The 16295-nt window shown below is 46.1% G+C and overlaps 1 protein-coding gene across 1 annotated transcript in view; it reads left to right on the top strand.

Annotated features, from left to right (window-relative positions):
* The window catches only part of LOC144511296 (multiple C2 and transmembrane domain-containing protein 2-like), a 447793-nt gene extending 444122 nt beyond the window's left edge, over positions 1–3671 (top strand). The window contains exon 22 of the mRNA XM_078241512.1: positions 2516–3671. Coding sequence (XP_078097638.1) covers positions 2516–2584 — 69 coding nt within the window. The 3' untranslated portion in view covers positions 2585–3671. The remainder of the gene's footprint in view (positions 1–2515) is intronic.
* Positions 3672–16295: the final 12624 nt, after the last annotated feature.

Raw genomic sequence — 16295 nt, 5'->3', positions numbered from 1 at the left:
ATTCTACACCAAGGGGAGGCAATGGCCCAGTGGTATTATTGCTAGACGATTAATCCAGAAACTCGGCTAATGTTCTGAGGACTCAGGATCGAATCCCACCACGGCAGATGGTGGAATTTGAATTTTTAAAAATCTGGAATGAATAATCTACTGGTGACCATTGCCGATTGTTGGAAAACCATTGCCGATTGTTGGAAAAACCCATCTGGTTCACTAATGTCCTTTAGGGAAGGAAATCTGCTGTCCTTACCTGGTCTGGCCTACATGTGACACTGGAGCCACAGCAATGTGGTTGACTCTCAACTGCCTCTGAAATGGCCTAACAAGCCACTCAGTTCAAGGGCCACTAGGGATGGGCAATAAATACTGGCCAACCAGCAATACACATGTCCCACTGATGAATAAAAAGAAGCCATGTGGAGAGATCCTAAGAGTGGCATTTTGCCCTGATATGGGTGGTGTGGGAATGGAGATGGGTATGCACCGCTAGCCAGCTTGCTGGTTTGACAGCAGCATCCTTTCCCCGAGTTAAATTCTCTCTTTGTGTACCTGAACAGGCGCGGGAGTGTGGCAACTAGGGGGTTTTCACAGTAACTTCATTGTAACTTCACAAGCCTACTTGTGACACTTATAAATAAACTTAAACCTAACCCCCCCACCAGTGGTGGCCATTTTTTATTTTAAATTTTTTTAAATGGCCAAGAATAATCATAGAAATCATAGAAACCCTCCAGTGCAGAAGGAGGCCATTCGGCCCATCGAGTCTGCACTGACCACAATCCCACCCAGGCCCTACCCCCACATATTTACCCGCTAATCCCGCTAACCTACGCATCTCAGAACTCTAAGGGGCAATTTTTTTTTTTACCTGGCCAATCAACCTAAGTCTCAAGATGGAGGCAGCCTCTTGCTCTCTTTCTCCTCTGTGTCTGCAATGGAAGCTGAAGGTCCTCCTCATGGCTTCGAGACCCCGCTCGCGGTGCTTGATTGGAGTTCGAGTACGTCCCCGAGCCGCTAATTTGCCAATTTGAGAGAAGCCAGAGTCGAGTGTCTACCCCTGAGACAGTGCGGGGTCGGGACCTGTCATTGACCCGGTTTCGACCTCCTGACGTAAAGTGTAAAACCTTGCCCTCAGACAGGCAGTCAAAAACTTGGTCATAAGAGTTGGTTTTACGAAAAGGCGTTAAAGGAGGGTGGAGAGACAGATATGTTTATGGAGCGAATTCCAGAGCTTAATTCCTACACATGAATGCATAGGCGTGTACCTTTGCGAAACATTTACCGTCCAAAGATTTTTAGTCGAACTATTTAAGGTCCTCAGCCTCTACTTTTCACCCATGCAGGTAAATTGCTGTTTATAACAAATGGGGCAATGTTTTCATCTCTTGTGCCAGGTTGGAGAGGATGACTTGGGGGCAGGCATGTTAATACTTCTCCAGATTTCCCCCCCTCTACCCACTTTGAGGCCTACCAGTGATGGAGCCTGAAAGCTCCACTCATTGGGCGGGACTTTCTGGCTGCACTCACCCCGAAACCAGAAAATCCCACCTGAAGTCAACGGACCTTTGCATGGTCCGTGTCCCGCCTGCTACGATTCCCATGGCGGATGGGACAGGAAAATTCCGCCCATTGTGTCTGGAGGGTTTAGTGACTCAGCTATCTTTGAGGAGTTGCTTTATCTACACCTACAAAACTGGAGGAAAACATGACTTAAAAAAAGGACAAGATAAATAGAGTCCCACACTTATCATAAAAGTTGGATTATTTGGAAATTGGATTATTTTCTATGGTATTGTTTTAACTGCTAATTAACTGTTCTGCTCAGTTGAAGAGTCAGTCACGAAGGGACATAGGTTCAAGGTGAGCGACAGGAGGTTCAGGGAGGATGTGAGGAAAATCTTTTTTACCCAGAGGGTGGTGACGTACTGGAATGCGCTGCCTGGGAGGGTGATAGAGGCGGGTTGCCTCATATCCTTTAAAAAGTTACTGGATGTGCATTTGGCATGTCATAACATTCAGGGCAATGGGTCAAGATGGAATTAGGTGGGAGTTCAGGGGGGTGAATTTTCCCGTTCCGCCCACCACGGGAATCGTAATGGGTGAGGGGCGGACCATGGAAAGATCTATTGACCTTGGGTGGGATTTTCCGGCCGCGCTCACTCCGAAACTGGAAAATCCCACCCAAGGTGTTTCTCACACGCCGGTGAAGACTCTATAGGCCGAAGGGCCTCTTCTGCACTGTATGATTCAATGAACTGCAGACCTGGCATAGGTTCACCAAACGTAGGGCCAGGCCTTGGACAACCAATTCAACTAGCTTAGATCTGCATCCACAATCCAAACGTGAGTCAAGCCTTCCTTTCTACAGTTAATACCCTGTGCTTTCCTACCCTAAAACTGATTCATTTCCTTTGAACCTTCCCGAGGCTTCCTTTGTGTTCTCCTCATGGGGGCCATTGGCACGCAGTGTACTGGGGATGGTGAACTGGAACCTGATGTCTGTTTGTTTTTCCAGGCGCAGCACTCCGAGCTGAAAATGAGCAACGGCCTCACTCCTGTTAAGAAGAAGAAAGGCAACTCATAGCCGGCGGAACAAGGCGGACTCACCTGATTGTTTGGCTGAGAGCTACATTGCGAGTTCCCACTTTGAAATGTCCACTTGTTGTCTCTGTGGGTCTCGGTGTCCATCTCAATCCGCCGAGGTTTTAACAATGACTTTCGCATCATTCAGTGGAAACATGTGCAATATTTTAAATTCAATGGTATAATTTGAATGTAAGGTGTTTGGATCAATTTAAGGCCCCTTGCGATATGTTTTTGCGCCCCCCCACCCCCCCCCCGGCCGCTTGTCCGTTCCTTCCTTGTGTCTTGAAGGATTGGGGTCAATTTGTGTCTCTGCTACTCGTCGTTAATCTGACCATTTAGTGACGCTACCCGATTTTAATCCTGCGGACTCAGGTGCGTTGAATAAAAAGATGCACTGGACTGCAGCCCAGGCGGCAAAGGCGGGAAGCCCCTCCCCTGTCTTTTTTAGGGAAAAGTCCACCTTGTCCTTTCCATAGAAGCCCTACAATGCAGAAGGAGGCCACTTGGCCCATTGAGTCTGCATGGACCACAACCTCACCCAAGCCTTATCCCCACAACCCCACTTATCCACCCTGCCAGTCCCCCTGACACTAAAGGGCAATTTAGCATAGCCAATCAACCTAACCCGCACATCTTTGAACTGTGGGAGGAAACTGGAGCACCCGGAGGAAACCCACGCAGACACGGGGAGAACGTGCAAACTCCACACAGACAGTGACCCTCTCGATGGGGTGAAATTATTATTTTTGCGCCCATTTCACACCAATACAAATTGACCGCCTGAAATATACCCGACCTAAATTTCTTCCAAATATACTATCAATTGTTACTCACCCATTTCTTGTGCTGCTGTCAAAGGCCAGTTTCACTCACTATTTGCTTCCCGGTGCCTGGTCATTTCTCTTGCCTTAGTTCCTTTTGCTGCCTCTCTCCTGAGAGCTACACACTAGACTCTCAGACCATCAAAAAAAGCCTCGCCTCCACAGTTAACGAACCTTCGATTTCAGCCAGACGCTATGGTTGGATTTCCTCTTTCTTTGAAATCCTCCTGTGTGTTTGTTTTCCGTGTTACATCTGCGGTATCAAAAATGAAGCGTTGCTCGTGTGGCACAGTGGTTAGCACAGCTGCCTCACAGCGCCAGGGACCCGGGTTCGATTCCCAGCTTGGGTCACTGTCTGTGTGGAGTTTGCACATTCTCCCCGTGTCTGCATGGGTTTCCTCCGGGTGCTCCGGTTTCCTCCCACACGCCAAAGATCATAGAATCGGAATCATAGAATCCTACAGTGCAGAAGGAGGCCATTTGGCCCATCGAGTCTGCACCAACCACAATCCCACCCAGGCCCTATCCCCGTAAACGCACATTACCTTGCTAATCCCCGACAGTGGGATCAATTTAGCATGGCCAATCAACTTAACCCGCACACCTTTGGGACTGTGGGAGGAAACCGGAGCACCCGGAGGAAACCCACGCAGACACAGGGAGAACGTGTGAACTCCACACACACAGTGACCCGAGGCTGGAATTGAACCCGGGTCCCTAGTGCTTGATGGGCCGAATGGCCTCCTTCTGCATTGTAGGGATTCTATGAAGCCATACGACCATAAGATATAGGAGCAGAATTAGGCCATTCGGCCCATTGAATCTGCTCCACCATTCGATCATGGCTGATATGTTTCTCAACCCCATCCTCTCGCCTTTTCCTCGTAACCTTTGATCCTCTTACCAATCAAAAACCTATCTATCTCTGTCTTAAATGCACTCAATGCCCTGGCCTCCACAGCCTTCTGTGGCAATGAATTCCATAGATTCACCACCCTCTGGCTGAAGAAATTCCTCCTCATCTCAGTTCTAAAGGGTCTTCTCTTTACTCTGAGACTGTGCCCTCGGGTCCTAGACACCCCTACTAATGGAAACATCTTCCCCCACGTTCAATCTATCCAGGCCTTTCAGTATTCTGGAAGTTTCAATGAGATTCCCTCCTCATCCTTCTGAACTCCATCGAGCAGAGACCCAGAGACCTCAGACGTTGCCAGATTGACGGTGGTGCCAGTTCGGTGAGTGTGTGTGTGGAGCCCGGGAACAGAGGGGGAATCGCGGATGGGCCATCCTATTTATTCCGTGACTGGGAGGTCACTGACTCGGCCAGCCCTGTGCTCGGAAGATTACCTCTGGAGCATGGACGTGAGCCTCACGGGATTGAATTGCAGGAATCACTGGCCGTGTGTGGAGGGGCATTTTAAATGGATCGATGAGGAATTGTAACAATGAACACAGATGGGAAACGTCACAACGCACTGGCCAGCTTAGAGTTTGGCCTCAGTGGTGCCGAGAAAATTTCCATCAGCTTCAAATCTCATTCCGCTGCATTGAATTTCTCAAGTGGCAGAAAGGACAAAGACTAAGAATGAAACTGTAGAAATTATTTGTATTTTAATGTATTTCCAGTTACACTTTCTTACAGCTGCTTAATTGTCCCAGAGTCTGCATTTTGTTATGTTTGCGACTACCTTTGGTTATTGAGGAAAATGTTGGGGTGCATTAAGTTTGCAAGCGCTGTATCAGAATTCAGTAGTGCCTTTGTTCTGTGCTGTTGGTTCTATTGAGGTCCATCTTAACCATTCACTTCTTCAGTTTCTCAGTGAGTTGTGGAGTCTGGAGTCTCACATCTGCGAATGTGAATTGAAATGCAAAGCAGCCGTTAGGTAATGATTTACAAGCTATTTATTTGCATTGTAAACATTTTTTGCTCTCTGCTCCAGAGCTCCTTGAAGTGCCTGAAGAATGTTTGGTTAATGTAGACGCTCTTCAGCGAGTTCTTGCCCTACTAATAAATGGAATAGGAAACCTTTCCAAGTGGAATAACCGGATAGGAAAAGATATTATGGCTCGGTGTACATACGCACGTCTAAACAAAATGACATTACTTGCCTCCACTTTAAACAACCAGTGTTGTCTATGGATCTCCCTCAATTTTAACCCCTCCTGCCTGGGAATAACTGGTTGGGTCAGGGGCTGGGAGGCAGCAGTTAGGATGAGGGCAATCATTTAGCTTCTGTGATCCTGCGACCTTGCCACCGTGTCCCCATGTTAACCCCTTCTGAACAGGCAAGTGGGACACCAGCAGGAAGGAAGTGGGGTACCAGGGATCGGGACCCAATGATGTCAACATGCCTAGAATTTGATAACGTCTGGCATCTCTGTGATGTAAGTGGAGAGTTCACTTGGATTCTACGACCTTGCCCGCCACTGGGATTCTCCTGCTCTGCTGGGATTCTCCCGCTCCGCTGGGATTCTCCCGTTCCGCTATAGTGAACGGAGATCTGGCTGAGTGCCAAATTCTCCGTTTTCGCTGGCAGCATCGACGGGACGTGCGATACCGGAGAATTGCAGCCCTGTTTTATGTCCCACTCAATGGTATGCACTATTGACTTAAGGCAGGGTATTCAGTGGTTGTTTTAAATCAAACCTGGCCCACAGCAGGCAGCATTGCTGTTCTGTAAATACTCACTCAATGTGGCGTGCTGGCATGGTGCCAACCACCCTAGATTGCAGGACACATTCCTGATTTAACAGGAGAATATGGTGAGTTGCTTCCTGAAGAGCAGTTTGTCGAAGGGCTGAGGCTGTATAGCTCCTGGTGACCCACTCACAATGTGGCATTCATCAAATTCAGGACATTGTCCATTCAGTTATTCCTGATAAATGAACTCGCGGGAGGAGGGAGAGCGTGAAGAGCAGGAGAAAATAGAACTTACAAAACTGAGGTTTTAAAGAGAAGCTGCATGATTGGTTAACATTTTCACACAGTGTCCCTGGAACACTATAGGCAGAATTTAGTGTAGGCAGCACAATGGCACAGTGGTTCCCACAAATAGCAGTGAAACAGGATTGTCTGTTTTTATGTTGAGGGATAAATATTGACCAGAATACATAAATATTGGCCCGAATACAAGTCTTGGAAATAATCATAGAATCCCTATAGTGCAGAAAGAGGCCATTCGGCCCATCGAGTCTGCACCGACCACAATCCCAACCATGCCCTATTCCCGTAACCCCACATATTTACCCTGCTAATCCCAAGACAATAGACATAATAGAATGGGATCTTTTGCATCCACTTGAAAGGCGAAGCGGGGAGGTCGGGGTTGGGTGTTTGGGGGCGGTGGGGGGGGGAGGGGGGGGGGCAGTTCTGTGGTGTATCCAGTACATGGCACCTTCGACAGTGCAGGACTCCCTCAGTACAGCACTGGCAGTGACAAGCTTCCAATATCAACCTAATGGAAATTGGGGATGGGGTTCCCTGCAGGCTCTGAAAGTCGAGCCTCATCCTTTTCTTTTCTGTTAGATGGTGGTTGGTGCTGACAAAAACATACCGTACAAACAAAAATGTCTGGAACGCTCCCTGGATTTGCGTTGGGTTTCCTTTTTTGTCACGATTCCCCAGACGTCGGCATAATCAGCGCAAGTGGTTGTGAAATTTGATTGCAAGCAGTGCAACTCGCGTCTCATGCAATCCTTTGCACGAGTTTAAAGAAATCTCGCCTAAAGCATTTCCCAACCATAAAATTGGCCGTAGCCCCAGGGCTAATTCATCAATTGGAAATTTCTATTAAATACGCTCATTTGCCAGTCTTCAGGGACTGAAAGATTTGAGGTTTCAAGGTGTAATAGGTACATTTTCTAAAGGTTTTTTTAAATTTAATCAGGAGCTGACTACTGCGTTTCAATCTATCTAGAAAGCATTGTATTTAAAAAAAAGCCCTTTAGCATCAGATTATTCACAGATAGTGGACATGGATGCTAATTTAAAATGCTTAGTTTCTGTGATCAATCCAAATGGTTAGCACTGCTGCCTCACAAAGATGTACGGGTTGGCCATGCTAAATTGACCCTTTGTGTTAGGGGGATTAGCAGGGTAGATACGTGGGGTTACAGGGGTAGGGCCTGCGTGGGATCGTTGTCAGTGCAGGCTTGATGGGCTGAATGGCCTCCTTCTGCACTGTAGAGATTCTATGAATACTCTATGACCTGTGACCCAGGTTCAATTCCAGCCTTGGGTGACCATATGGAGTTCTCCCTGTGTCTGTGTGGGTTTCCTCCGGATGCTCCGGTTTCCTCCCACAGTCTAAAGATGTGCAGGTTAGGTGGATTGACCATGCTAAGTTGCCCCTTCGTGTGTAGGTTAGGTGTATTAGCTGAGTTATTACTTGTGTTACAGGAATAGGACCTGGATGAGATGCTCTGCCGGAGAATAGGTACATACATGATGGGCTGAATGGCATCCTTCTGTACCGTAGGGATTCTATGAATTTCAGCTGCAATAAACAGCCTGCATCAAGTCCCTGCCCTTTAAATCAATCAAGGAATCATTTAGAGTCATAGAGGTTTACAGCATGGAAACAGGCCCTTTGGCCCAACTTGTCCATGCCGCCCAGTTTTTACCACTCAGCTAGTCCTAATTGCCCACGTTTGGCCATATCCCTCTATACCCATCTTACCCATGTAACTTTCTAAATGCTTTTTAAAAAACAAAATTGGACCCGCCTCTACTCCAGATACTCACCACTCTCTGTGAAAATATTGCCCCTCTGTGCACTTTTGTATCTCTCCCGTCTCATCTTTATTTCTAAAATTAAATGAAATTTTAAAGATTTGCCCGATAGCCTTGGTTCACGGCAGATTTTATGTTCAGCGAGATGTAAATAAGTGAGCAGAGATTCGGGAGGATAAACTACTTTTCAAAATGGGTTCAGGTGACGGCGTCCAAAGCAAAACCTCTAACCCCCAAATAAAAAATTCTGAGTGAAGTCTGCAGATGAAATAATCTCACTATCAAACTATTCATCTATTCAATTATGACACATTAAGCCCTGAAAAAAATTCTTTTTGCCCTTTGCTTCCGTATGAGGTAGTTTAGCATTTTTATCCTTCACGTCAAATTCACAAAACTCTAGGCTGCATGCAATGCAATACTGAGGGAGTGTTGCACATTGCGGGGGGATGGGAGGAGGTCTTTTGAATGAGACACAACACCCAGGTAGAATTAAAAGACCCCATATGGCACTCTTTGGAAGAAGAGTTGGGGAGTTATCCCCAGTGGCCTGGCCAATATTTATCCCGCAATGAACATCAGAAGAATAGATCACCTAGTGATGATGACATTGTTGTTTGCGGGAATTTGCTGTGTGCAAGTTGGCAGTCGCAGTCCCTACATTATAGAAATCATAGAAACCCTACAGTACAGAAAGAGGCCATTCGGCCCATTGAGTCTGCACCAGCCACAATCCCACCCAGGCCGTACCCCCATATCCCTACATATTTTACCCGCTAATCCCTCTAATCTACACATCCCAGGACACTAAGGGGCAATTTTAGCATAGCCAATCAACCTAACCCACACATCTTTGGATTGTGGGAGGAAACCCACGCAGACACGAGGAGAATGTGCAAACTCCACACAGACAGTGACCCAAGCCGGGAATCGAACCCAGGTCCCTGGAGCTGTGAAGCAGCAGTGCTAACCACTGTGCTACCGTGCCGCCCGCTGACTACATATCAAAAGTAACTCCTTGGCTGGGATTTTACCTCCCACCTGCCAGGGGAATCAGAGCAGGCGAGGGGGTGGACCGTGTTAAGATCTGTTGACCCTTGGTTGGGATTTCACAGTTTCGGGACAAGCGAGGCCGTATAACCCCTCCCAGTGGCTATGAATGATTTTGGGACGTCCTGAGATCATGAAAGAAGGTATATAAATTTAAATCCTTTTATTTATTTTTGGATGAGAGGAGATAAGTAGAAAAGACCAATTGACCGAGTAATCCTGACCTGCTATTTTTCTTCATAGGCTTTACCTGAAGATGTGGTTAGATTGATTTTTTAAAATCTTACAATCTGTAGCTACATTTACAGCCGAGAGATCTGATTTTGGTCATACATGGGATATGTTCGATATTTAACAACATGTGCAGCTGTTCAAAAGATGTATGTATTAGGTTGATTGGCCATGTTCAGTTGTTTCGGGGGATTAGCAGAGTAAATATGTGGGATACGGGAATAGGGCCTGGGTGGGATTGTTAGTGCAAACTCGATGAGCCAAATGGCCACTTTCTGCACTGTCAGGATTCTATGATAAGCATTTTAAATTGAATTGATTTATTATTGACACATGTACAGCGAAAAGTATTGTTTCTTGCGAGCTATAAAACATAGCATTCATAGAGTACATAGGGGAGAAGAAAAGGAGAGGGTGCAGAATATAGTGTTAGCTTAATATGTGATCAGCTTAATATGTGATAGGACCATTCAAAAGTCTGATGGCAGCAGGCAAGAAACTGCTCTTGAGTTGGTCGGTATGTGTTTTCAGACTTTTGTATCTTTTTCCCACCGGAAGAAGGTGGAAGAGAGTATGTCCGAGTTGCGTGGGGTCCTTGATTACGCTGGCTGCTTTTCCAAGGCAGCGGGAAGTGCAGACGGAGTCAATGGATGGGAGGCTGGTTTGCATATTGGATTGGGTTACGTTCGCAACTCGTTGTAGTTTCTTGCGGTCTTGGTCAGAGCAGGAGCCACACCAAGCTGTGATACATCCAGAAAGAATGCTTTCTATGGTGCATCTATAAAAATTGGTGAGAGTCGCAGTGGACATGCTGAATTTCCTTAGCCTTCCGTTGGTGGACTTTCTTAGCTATACCGTCCATTCAACCATCTTTGAATAACTCAATTTTAAATGACTTACACATGTGTTAACCAATTTTACACTACTATTTTAATGTTTAAGAGTTACAATACTGGGGAGAGACATTATCCTCTACTTTCTATTATAGTGAAAGGCCTCCATTAAGATAAAATATGCTTAATAAAATAAAACATTGGCAATCTAGCGTTGATCAATAGGGATTTCTTCCAAAAGAAGACTTAAAGATTTGCATTAATTTAGCATCTTTCGACACCGCTCCAAGCATTTCATTCAAGTCACTTCTGAAGTGCAGTGTCCACGATACAATGGAGTATGGCAGCCATTTTAACACAGAGAAACCTCAGAGGCAAAATTGCTGCTGACTCATTTATTGGTATTCTGTCGGAGGCAGTCAAAGCAACTTGCCTCCACAATGCAGAAAAACAAAAACACTTTGGCGTTGTATATTTCTTTTTTTTTATTATTATTATTTATGCGGGAAAATTTGAATTTTGTATGGCCCTGGAATTACGAGCTGTAAAACCTATAGCAAAACCCATTGTAAAAAAAAAACCGTAGTATGGATAATTTGCTCTCATCCTTTTTATGATTCATATCAATAATTCAGTATTCACAATTGTAACCAAATGTTTGAGATAAATGTTGTAATGAATGATTCTGAGATTTATAATGAATGGAAAATTTGTATAAACAATAAAAGTGAACTTTATTTTTAATGCCCAGTTTCTGGTTTTCTAATTAAAGCTCCATCATCAGCTCCCCCCTCACTGCCCACCCCACTTTCCAATATTGCCTCCGTTGCAGATAATTTAATGGCAGCCCCTTCTAAGAATGCAGGTGAACTGGACATTGATTCCTTTAACATCTCCCAACATTAATGTTGGGCTTTGTTGAGAAAGATTTTTGTTCTTAACCCCGACCTTAATCTTTTGAGCAAATTCTTTTCGAAATAAATGGCAGCCAAGCATCGTGCCTAGAAAAGGAACGCTTTTGCGGTTTTCCCAGAACTTTCAGGGAGCCAGGCCCAGGCCCCCAGCTCGCACCCTCTCCCCCGACAATGGCCAAATGAGAACCTCTGAGATACCGATCTGATTGACATTCAACGGTCTGACTAACAGATGACAAACCTCGTTCACTCATAGCCATAGAATCCTACAATGCAGAAGGAGGCCATTTGGCCCATCGAATCCGCACCAACCACAATCCCACCCAGCCAGGCCCTATCCTCATAATCCCATGCATTTACCCTAGCTCGTCGCCCTGACACTAAGAGGCAATTTAGCATGGCCAATCCACCTAACCTGCACATCTTTGAACTGTGGGAGGAAACCGGAACACCCGGAGGAAACCCATGCAGACACGGGGAGAACGTGCAAAAGCCGGGAATCGAACCCGAGTCCCTGGCGCTGAGAGGCAGCAGTGCTAACAACTGTGCCACCGTGCCGCCCAAGCCGGGTGGAGTTCAGAATGTGGCAGCTGGATGGTGGGATAATGGGAGTCACCTCTGTGTGTCATTTATTGACAGGACTTGAACTGAAAGGCTTCTCGATGCGAGACAATTCCCTGCTAGGGATCCGCGCTGAGCACCTCTTCAGTCTGAAAATGTTCGCAGGAATTGCATTGATCTCAATTCGAAGCTCATACTTGGGAGAGAGAGGGAGATGCAGTCCTCCATTTAGCAATATTAATTGGACAGCTTAATTAAAAATCTGCCAACAGATGTGCTGAAATGAGAAAGACGGCGCTCGGAGGGTTAATTCCGAGGTGAGATTGCGAAGCACATGCTGGCGATACGCCAGAATGTCCCCACCCCCTCACCAAACTGTTTACTTACTAGACAAGCGTGTGTCAATTTGCACAATCTTGCCACGGTTCACTACTTTTTCCTAACTCGGGCAACTTACTTGTGAGAATATCTGGAAAGGGAAACTAGGTGAGTGCATTTCATAGCAGAAAAATTAGAAGCTCTGCATGAGGCAACTGTGCTCCGTTCTCTCGGAATAAATTTCTCTTTAATAAATTATTACAGCTTATTGATTACTACAGCAGATGTTCGCACATTAATCCTATTGAGATGAATTGCATGGGGCTTTTTGATGTTTATCTCTTTAAGCTAACAACAACAAAGGGCAGCTAAATGACGTACCGGTCACATTAGGGAATAAGGTCTTCTCTCCAACCCGGAACCACTGCCAGAAGAACTGATCTGACTTGTACCTGCTCTATAGACACTGTCATATTGGTTTACTTACACACCAGGCAGCTGTGCGCCTTGGTACTGGTTCCCTATCTTCACTCACCTGGACAATAGGAGGGGTGGCGGGGATAGGGAGGTTGGGGAGGGATTAATACCTGTGAACTATGGAGTTGGGATGGATGGTTAGTGTTGGAAATGACAAGGAGTAGCAAAAGGTAACATTGATTGTGTTGAATCTCCGGTGACTATATAAAAAGCTAGCCTCGCCTGCAAAACTGCTAAAATGCAAAGGCCTTTTGTTCACTGAGCTGGAAGACTGAGTTCCTGCCATGGGCGGAATTTTACTGCCTCACTCGTCCCAAAACCATAAAATCCCACCCCAGGTCAACGGACCTTTCCATGGTCCGCCCCTCGCCCGTTCCGATTCCCGAGGCGGGCGGGATGATAAAATTCCGGCCTTAATGTTTACAGTTGATTCTGAAACAGCTGTAACGGAAAGCACTTTTTGCAGATTCTCCAGTTCGATGTCATGACATATATTTCGCAACACCATGTTTTAGTCCAACAGGTTTATTTGGAATCACGAGCTTTCGGAGCGCTGCTCCTTCATCGAGCGAGTGTCCCACCCCAGTCCAACACCGGCATCTCCACATCATAAAATCTCGCTGTGGGCCACTCACCTGATGAAGGAGTAGCGCTCTGAAAGCTCGTGATTCCAAATAAACCAGTTGGACTTTAACCTGGTGTTGTGAGACTTCTTATTGTGCCCACCCCAGTCCAACGCCGGCATCTCCACATCACCAATAATGAGGTGGATTTTCAATTTTCCAAGGGTGGAATCGTACCTTGGTGGCATTTGGCAGTCCCACCCAAGTCAATGGACTTTTGAGTGGTTCACCCCCTTTTTAAGCCCCACCTCCAATACAACAGGGCCATAGAATTCCACATGGCGGCATGGACAAGTTGGGCCAAGGGGCCTGTTTCCATGCTGTAAACCTCTATGACTCTATGACTCTAAAGGGGCCTTATTTTGTTTGGAGTTCCTTTGACAAAAGAACCAGCAGAAAATTGAGATTTTATATAACATACAAATGCAGAAAGTTATAAACTGGGATGCAAATTCAATAGTAACTTTCAAAAGGGAATTGGATAAATATGGGGTAAATAATTGTAGTGGAGAAGGTTGCAGGACTACAAGGCAAGAGCAATTTGGAAAGAGTAATCAGTTTTTTATTTGTTCATGGGATTTGGGCATTGCTGGCTGGGCCAGCATTTATTGCCCTTCTCTGAGAGCATTTAAGAGCATTAAGAACCCTGGGTCCCTAGGGAATTGCCCTCGGTCTCTGGATTACTAGTCTATTGACAATACCACTGTGCACTCAACGTTTTGTTGTTTGAAAGAGCCAGCACAGACACAATGGGTCAAATGGCCTCCTGTGCTATTCCATTCTATAATTGGCAGTCTAGACATGGTTAATATTTACACCCATTCCCCAGTGCTGACATTGGGTTGAATAATACAGGGTGGGATGTTTAGCACGGCCACATTGACATGAAGTTGACCAACAACATGCCAAGTAGTCCCGCAGCAATAATGCACAATGGGGCTCATTAATGAGGGCCAAGTGGATCTTCTGCCCTCATTGGTGTGGAAGTCTCGCCCTCTGGAGCTGCCAGGCAATCCAATTGGATTGTGAGTGTTAGGGAGAGGGCTGTAGTTGGGAGGGGGTGGGTTTAGGTGAGGAAGCGGAGAGGCAATGGCCTAGTGGTATTATTGCTAGACTATTAATCCAGAAACTCAGCTAATGTTCTGGGGATCCAGGTGGTGGAATTTGAATTCAATAAAAAGTATTTGGAATTAAGAATCTTCTGATGACCATAAAACCATTGTCGATTGTTAGAAAAACCCAGATGGTTCACTAATGTCATTTAGGAAAGGAAATCTGCCGTCCTTACCTGGTCTGGCCTACGTGTGATTCCAGATCAATTGCAATGTGGTTGACTCTCAACTGCCCTCCAAGGGCAACTAAGGATGGGCAATAAAAGCTGGCCAGCCAGCGACGCCCATGTCCCACGAATGAATAAAGAAGGTAGGAACTGGGTGGAGTTCAGTCTAAGTGGGGCCATTCATCAATCAACAAATAGCAGCTCCCCAAGCCCCTACGCCAATCGCCCTGCCTTCCCACCCTTTAACCACTTGAGGTTAAAGATAAGGCTTTGCATTCCCAGTCTGCTGCCCATGGTAAATGTATTATGGTGTGGATAGCATATTATGAAGGTCAATAGGCTTGATAACAAGCCAAAATGACCCTTAAATAGTCATTTTAATAAGGCAGAGTGGCTGTCCAGTTCAGTGACTGTCTGGCCCTCCATATTACAGGGGTGAGCTCGGGGGTGGATGGGAAGGTGGTGGGATGGGCACCAATGCCATTTTATGTGCCCCCCTTTCTACCACCTTGGGGAACACACCCACCAGGGGCACGTAAAATTCAGCACATACTGTCCAATCCCTTTAACACTTGGTTTGAGTTATAAGGAGAGCCTGGATAGACTGGGACTTTTTTCTCTGGAGCATAGGAGGCTGAGGGGTAATCTTATCGAGGTCTATAAAATAATGAGGGGCATAAATCAACTAGATAGTCAATAGCTTTTCCCAAAGGTAGAGAAATCTAAAACTAGAGGGCATAGGTTTAAGGTGAGAGGGGAGAGATACAAAAGTGTCCAGAGGGGCAATTTTTTCACACAGGGTGGTGAGTGTCTGGAACAAGCTGCCAGAGGTAGTAGTAGAGGCGGGTACAATTTTGTCTTTTAAAAAGTATTTAGACAGTTATATGGGTAAGATGGATACAGGCCAAGTGCGGGCAATTGGGACTGGAATCATAGAAATCACAGAAACCCTACATTGCAGAAGGAGGCCATTCAGCCCATCGAGTCTGCACCAACCACAATCCCACCCATGCCCTACCCCCATATCCCTACATATTTACCCGCTAATCCCTCTAACCTACACATCTCAGGACACTAAGGGGCAATTTTAGCATGGCCAATCAACCTAACCCGCACATCTTTGGACTGTGGGAGGAAACCGGAGCACCCGGAGGAAACCCACGCAGACACGAGGAGAATGTACAAACTCCACACAGACAGTGACCCAAGCCGGGAATCGAACCCAGGTCCCTGGAGCTGTGAAGCAGCAGTGCTGACCACTGTGCTACTGTGCCGCCTAGCTTAGGGGTTTAAAAAAAAAGGGCAGCATGGATAAGTTAGGCCTTTTTCCATGCTGTAAACCTCTATGACTCTATGACTTTGGCATGTTAACAATGATATTGGAAGGTGTCAATTCCAATCCCTCCACCCATTTTTGCTAAATTGATTTGTGTTGAATAAATTGGAGTTATCATCCCTCAAATAGAAAACTAACAGCAGTTTAAAAGCCAATTTGAATAATTATAAACTCGGATTCCAGAAATGCTAAAGGGTATTCATTGAAAGCTATCCAATGTTTATGCCACTGTAATGTAGCAGATACAATGGCTGGAATTTTACGTGGAGGTTTTGGAGGTGGCAGCAGCTGAACTGTCATGGGTGAGCCCACCTCTACTTGATTGGATCACTCCCCCTTCCCCCAGGCTGATTTAATGGCTGGTAATTAGCTCAGAGTGATAACGTTTGCTCCCTGTCTGGGAGGAGGTCCAGTCAGATGGGTGGCTGCCCCCTAGTCCCAGCAGCACCACCAGAAATGGTGGCCATGGCTGGAACTACAGCCAATCCGCAACACAATCACTATTGGAGCCAGTGAGAAGTCTCACAACATCGG

Source organism: Mustelus asterias, chromosome 24, assembly GCF_964213995.1.
Source record: "Mustelus asterias chromosome 24, sMusAst1.hap1.1, whole genome shotgun sequence".
In the NCBI taxonomy this organism is placed as follows: Eukaryota; Metazoa; Chordata; class Chondrichthyes; order Carcharhiniformes; family Triakidae; genus Mustelus; species Mustelus asterias.
Note: the sequence above shows the minus strand (reverse complement) of the source record. Positions and strands in the feature narration are given on the sequence as shown.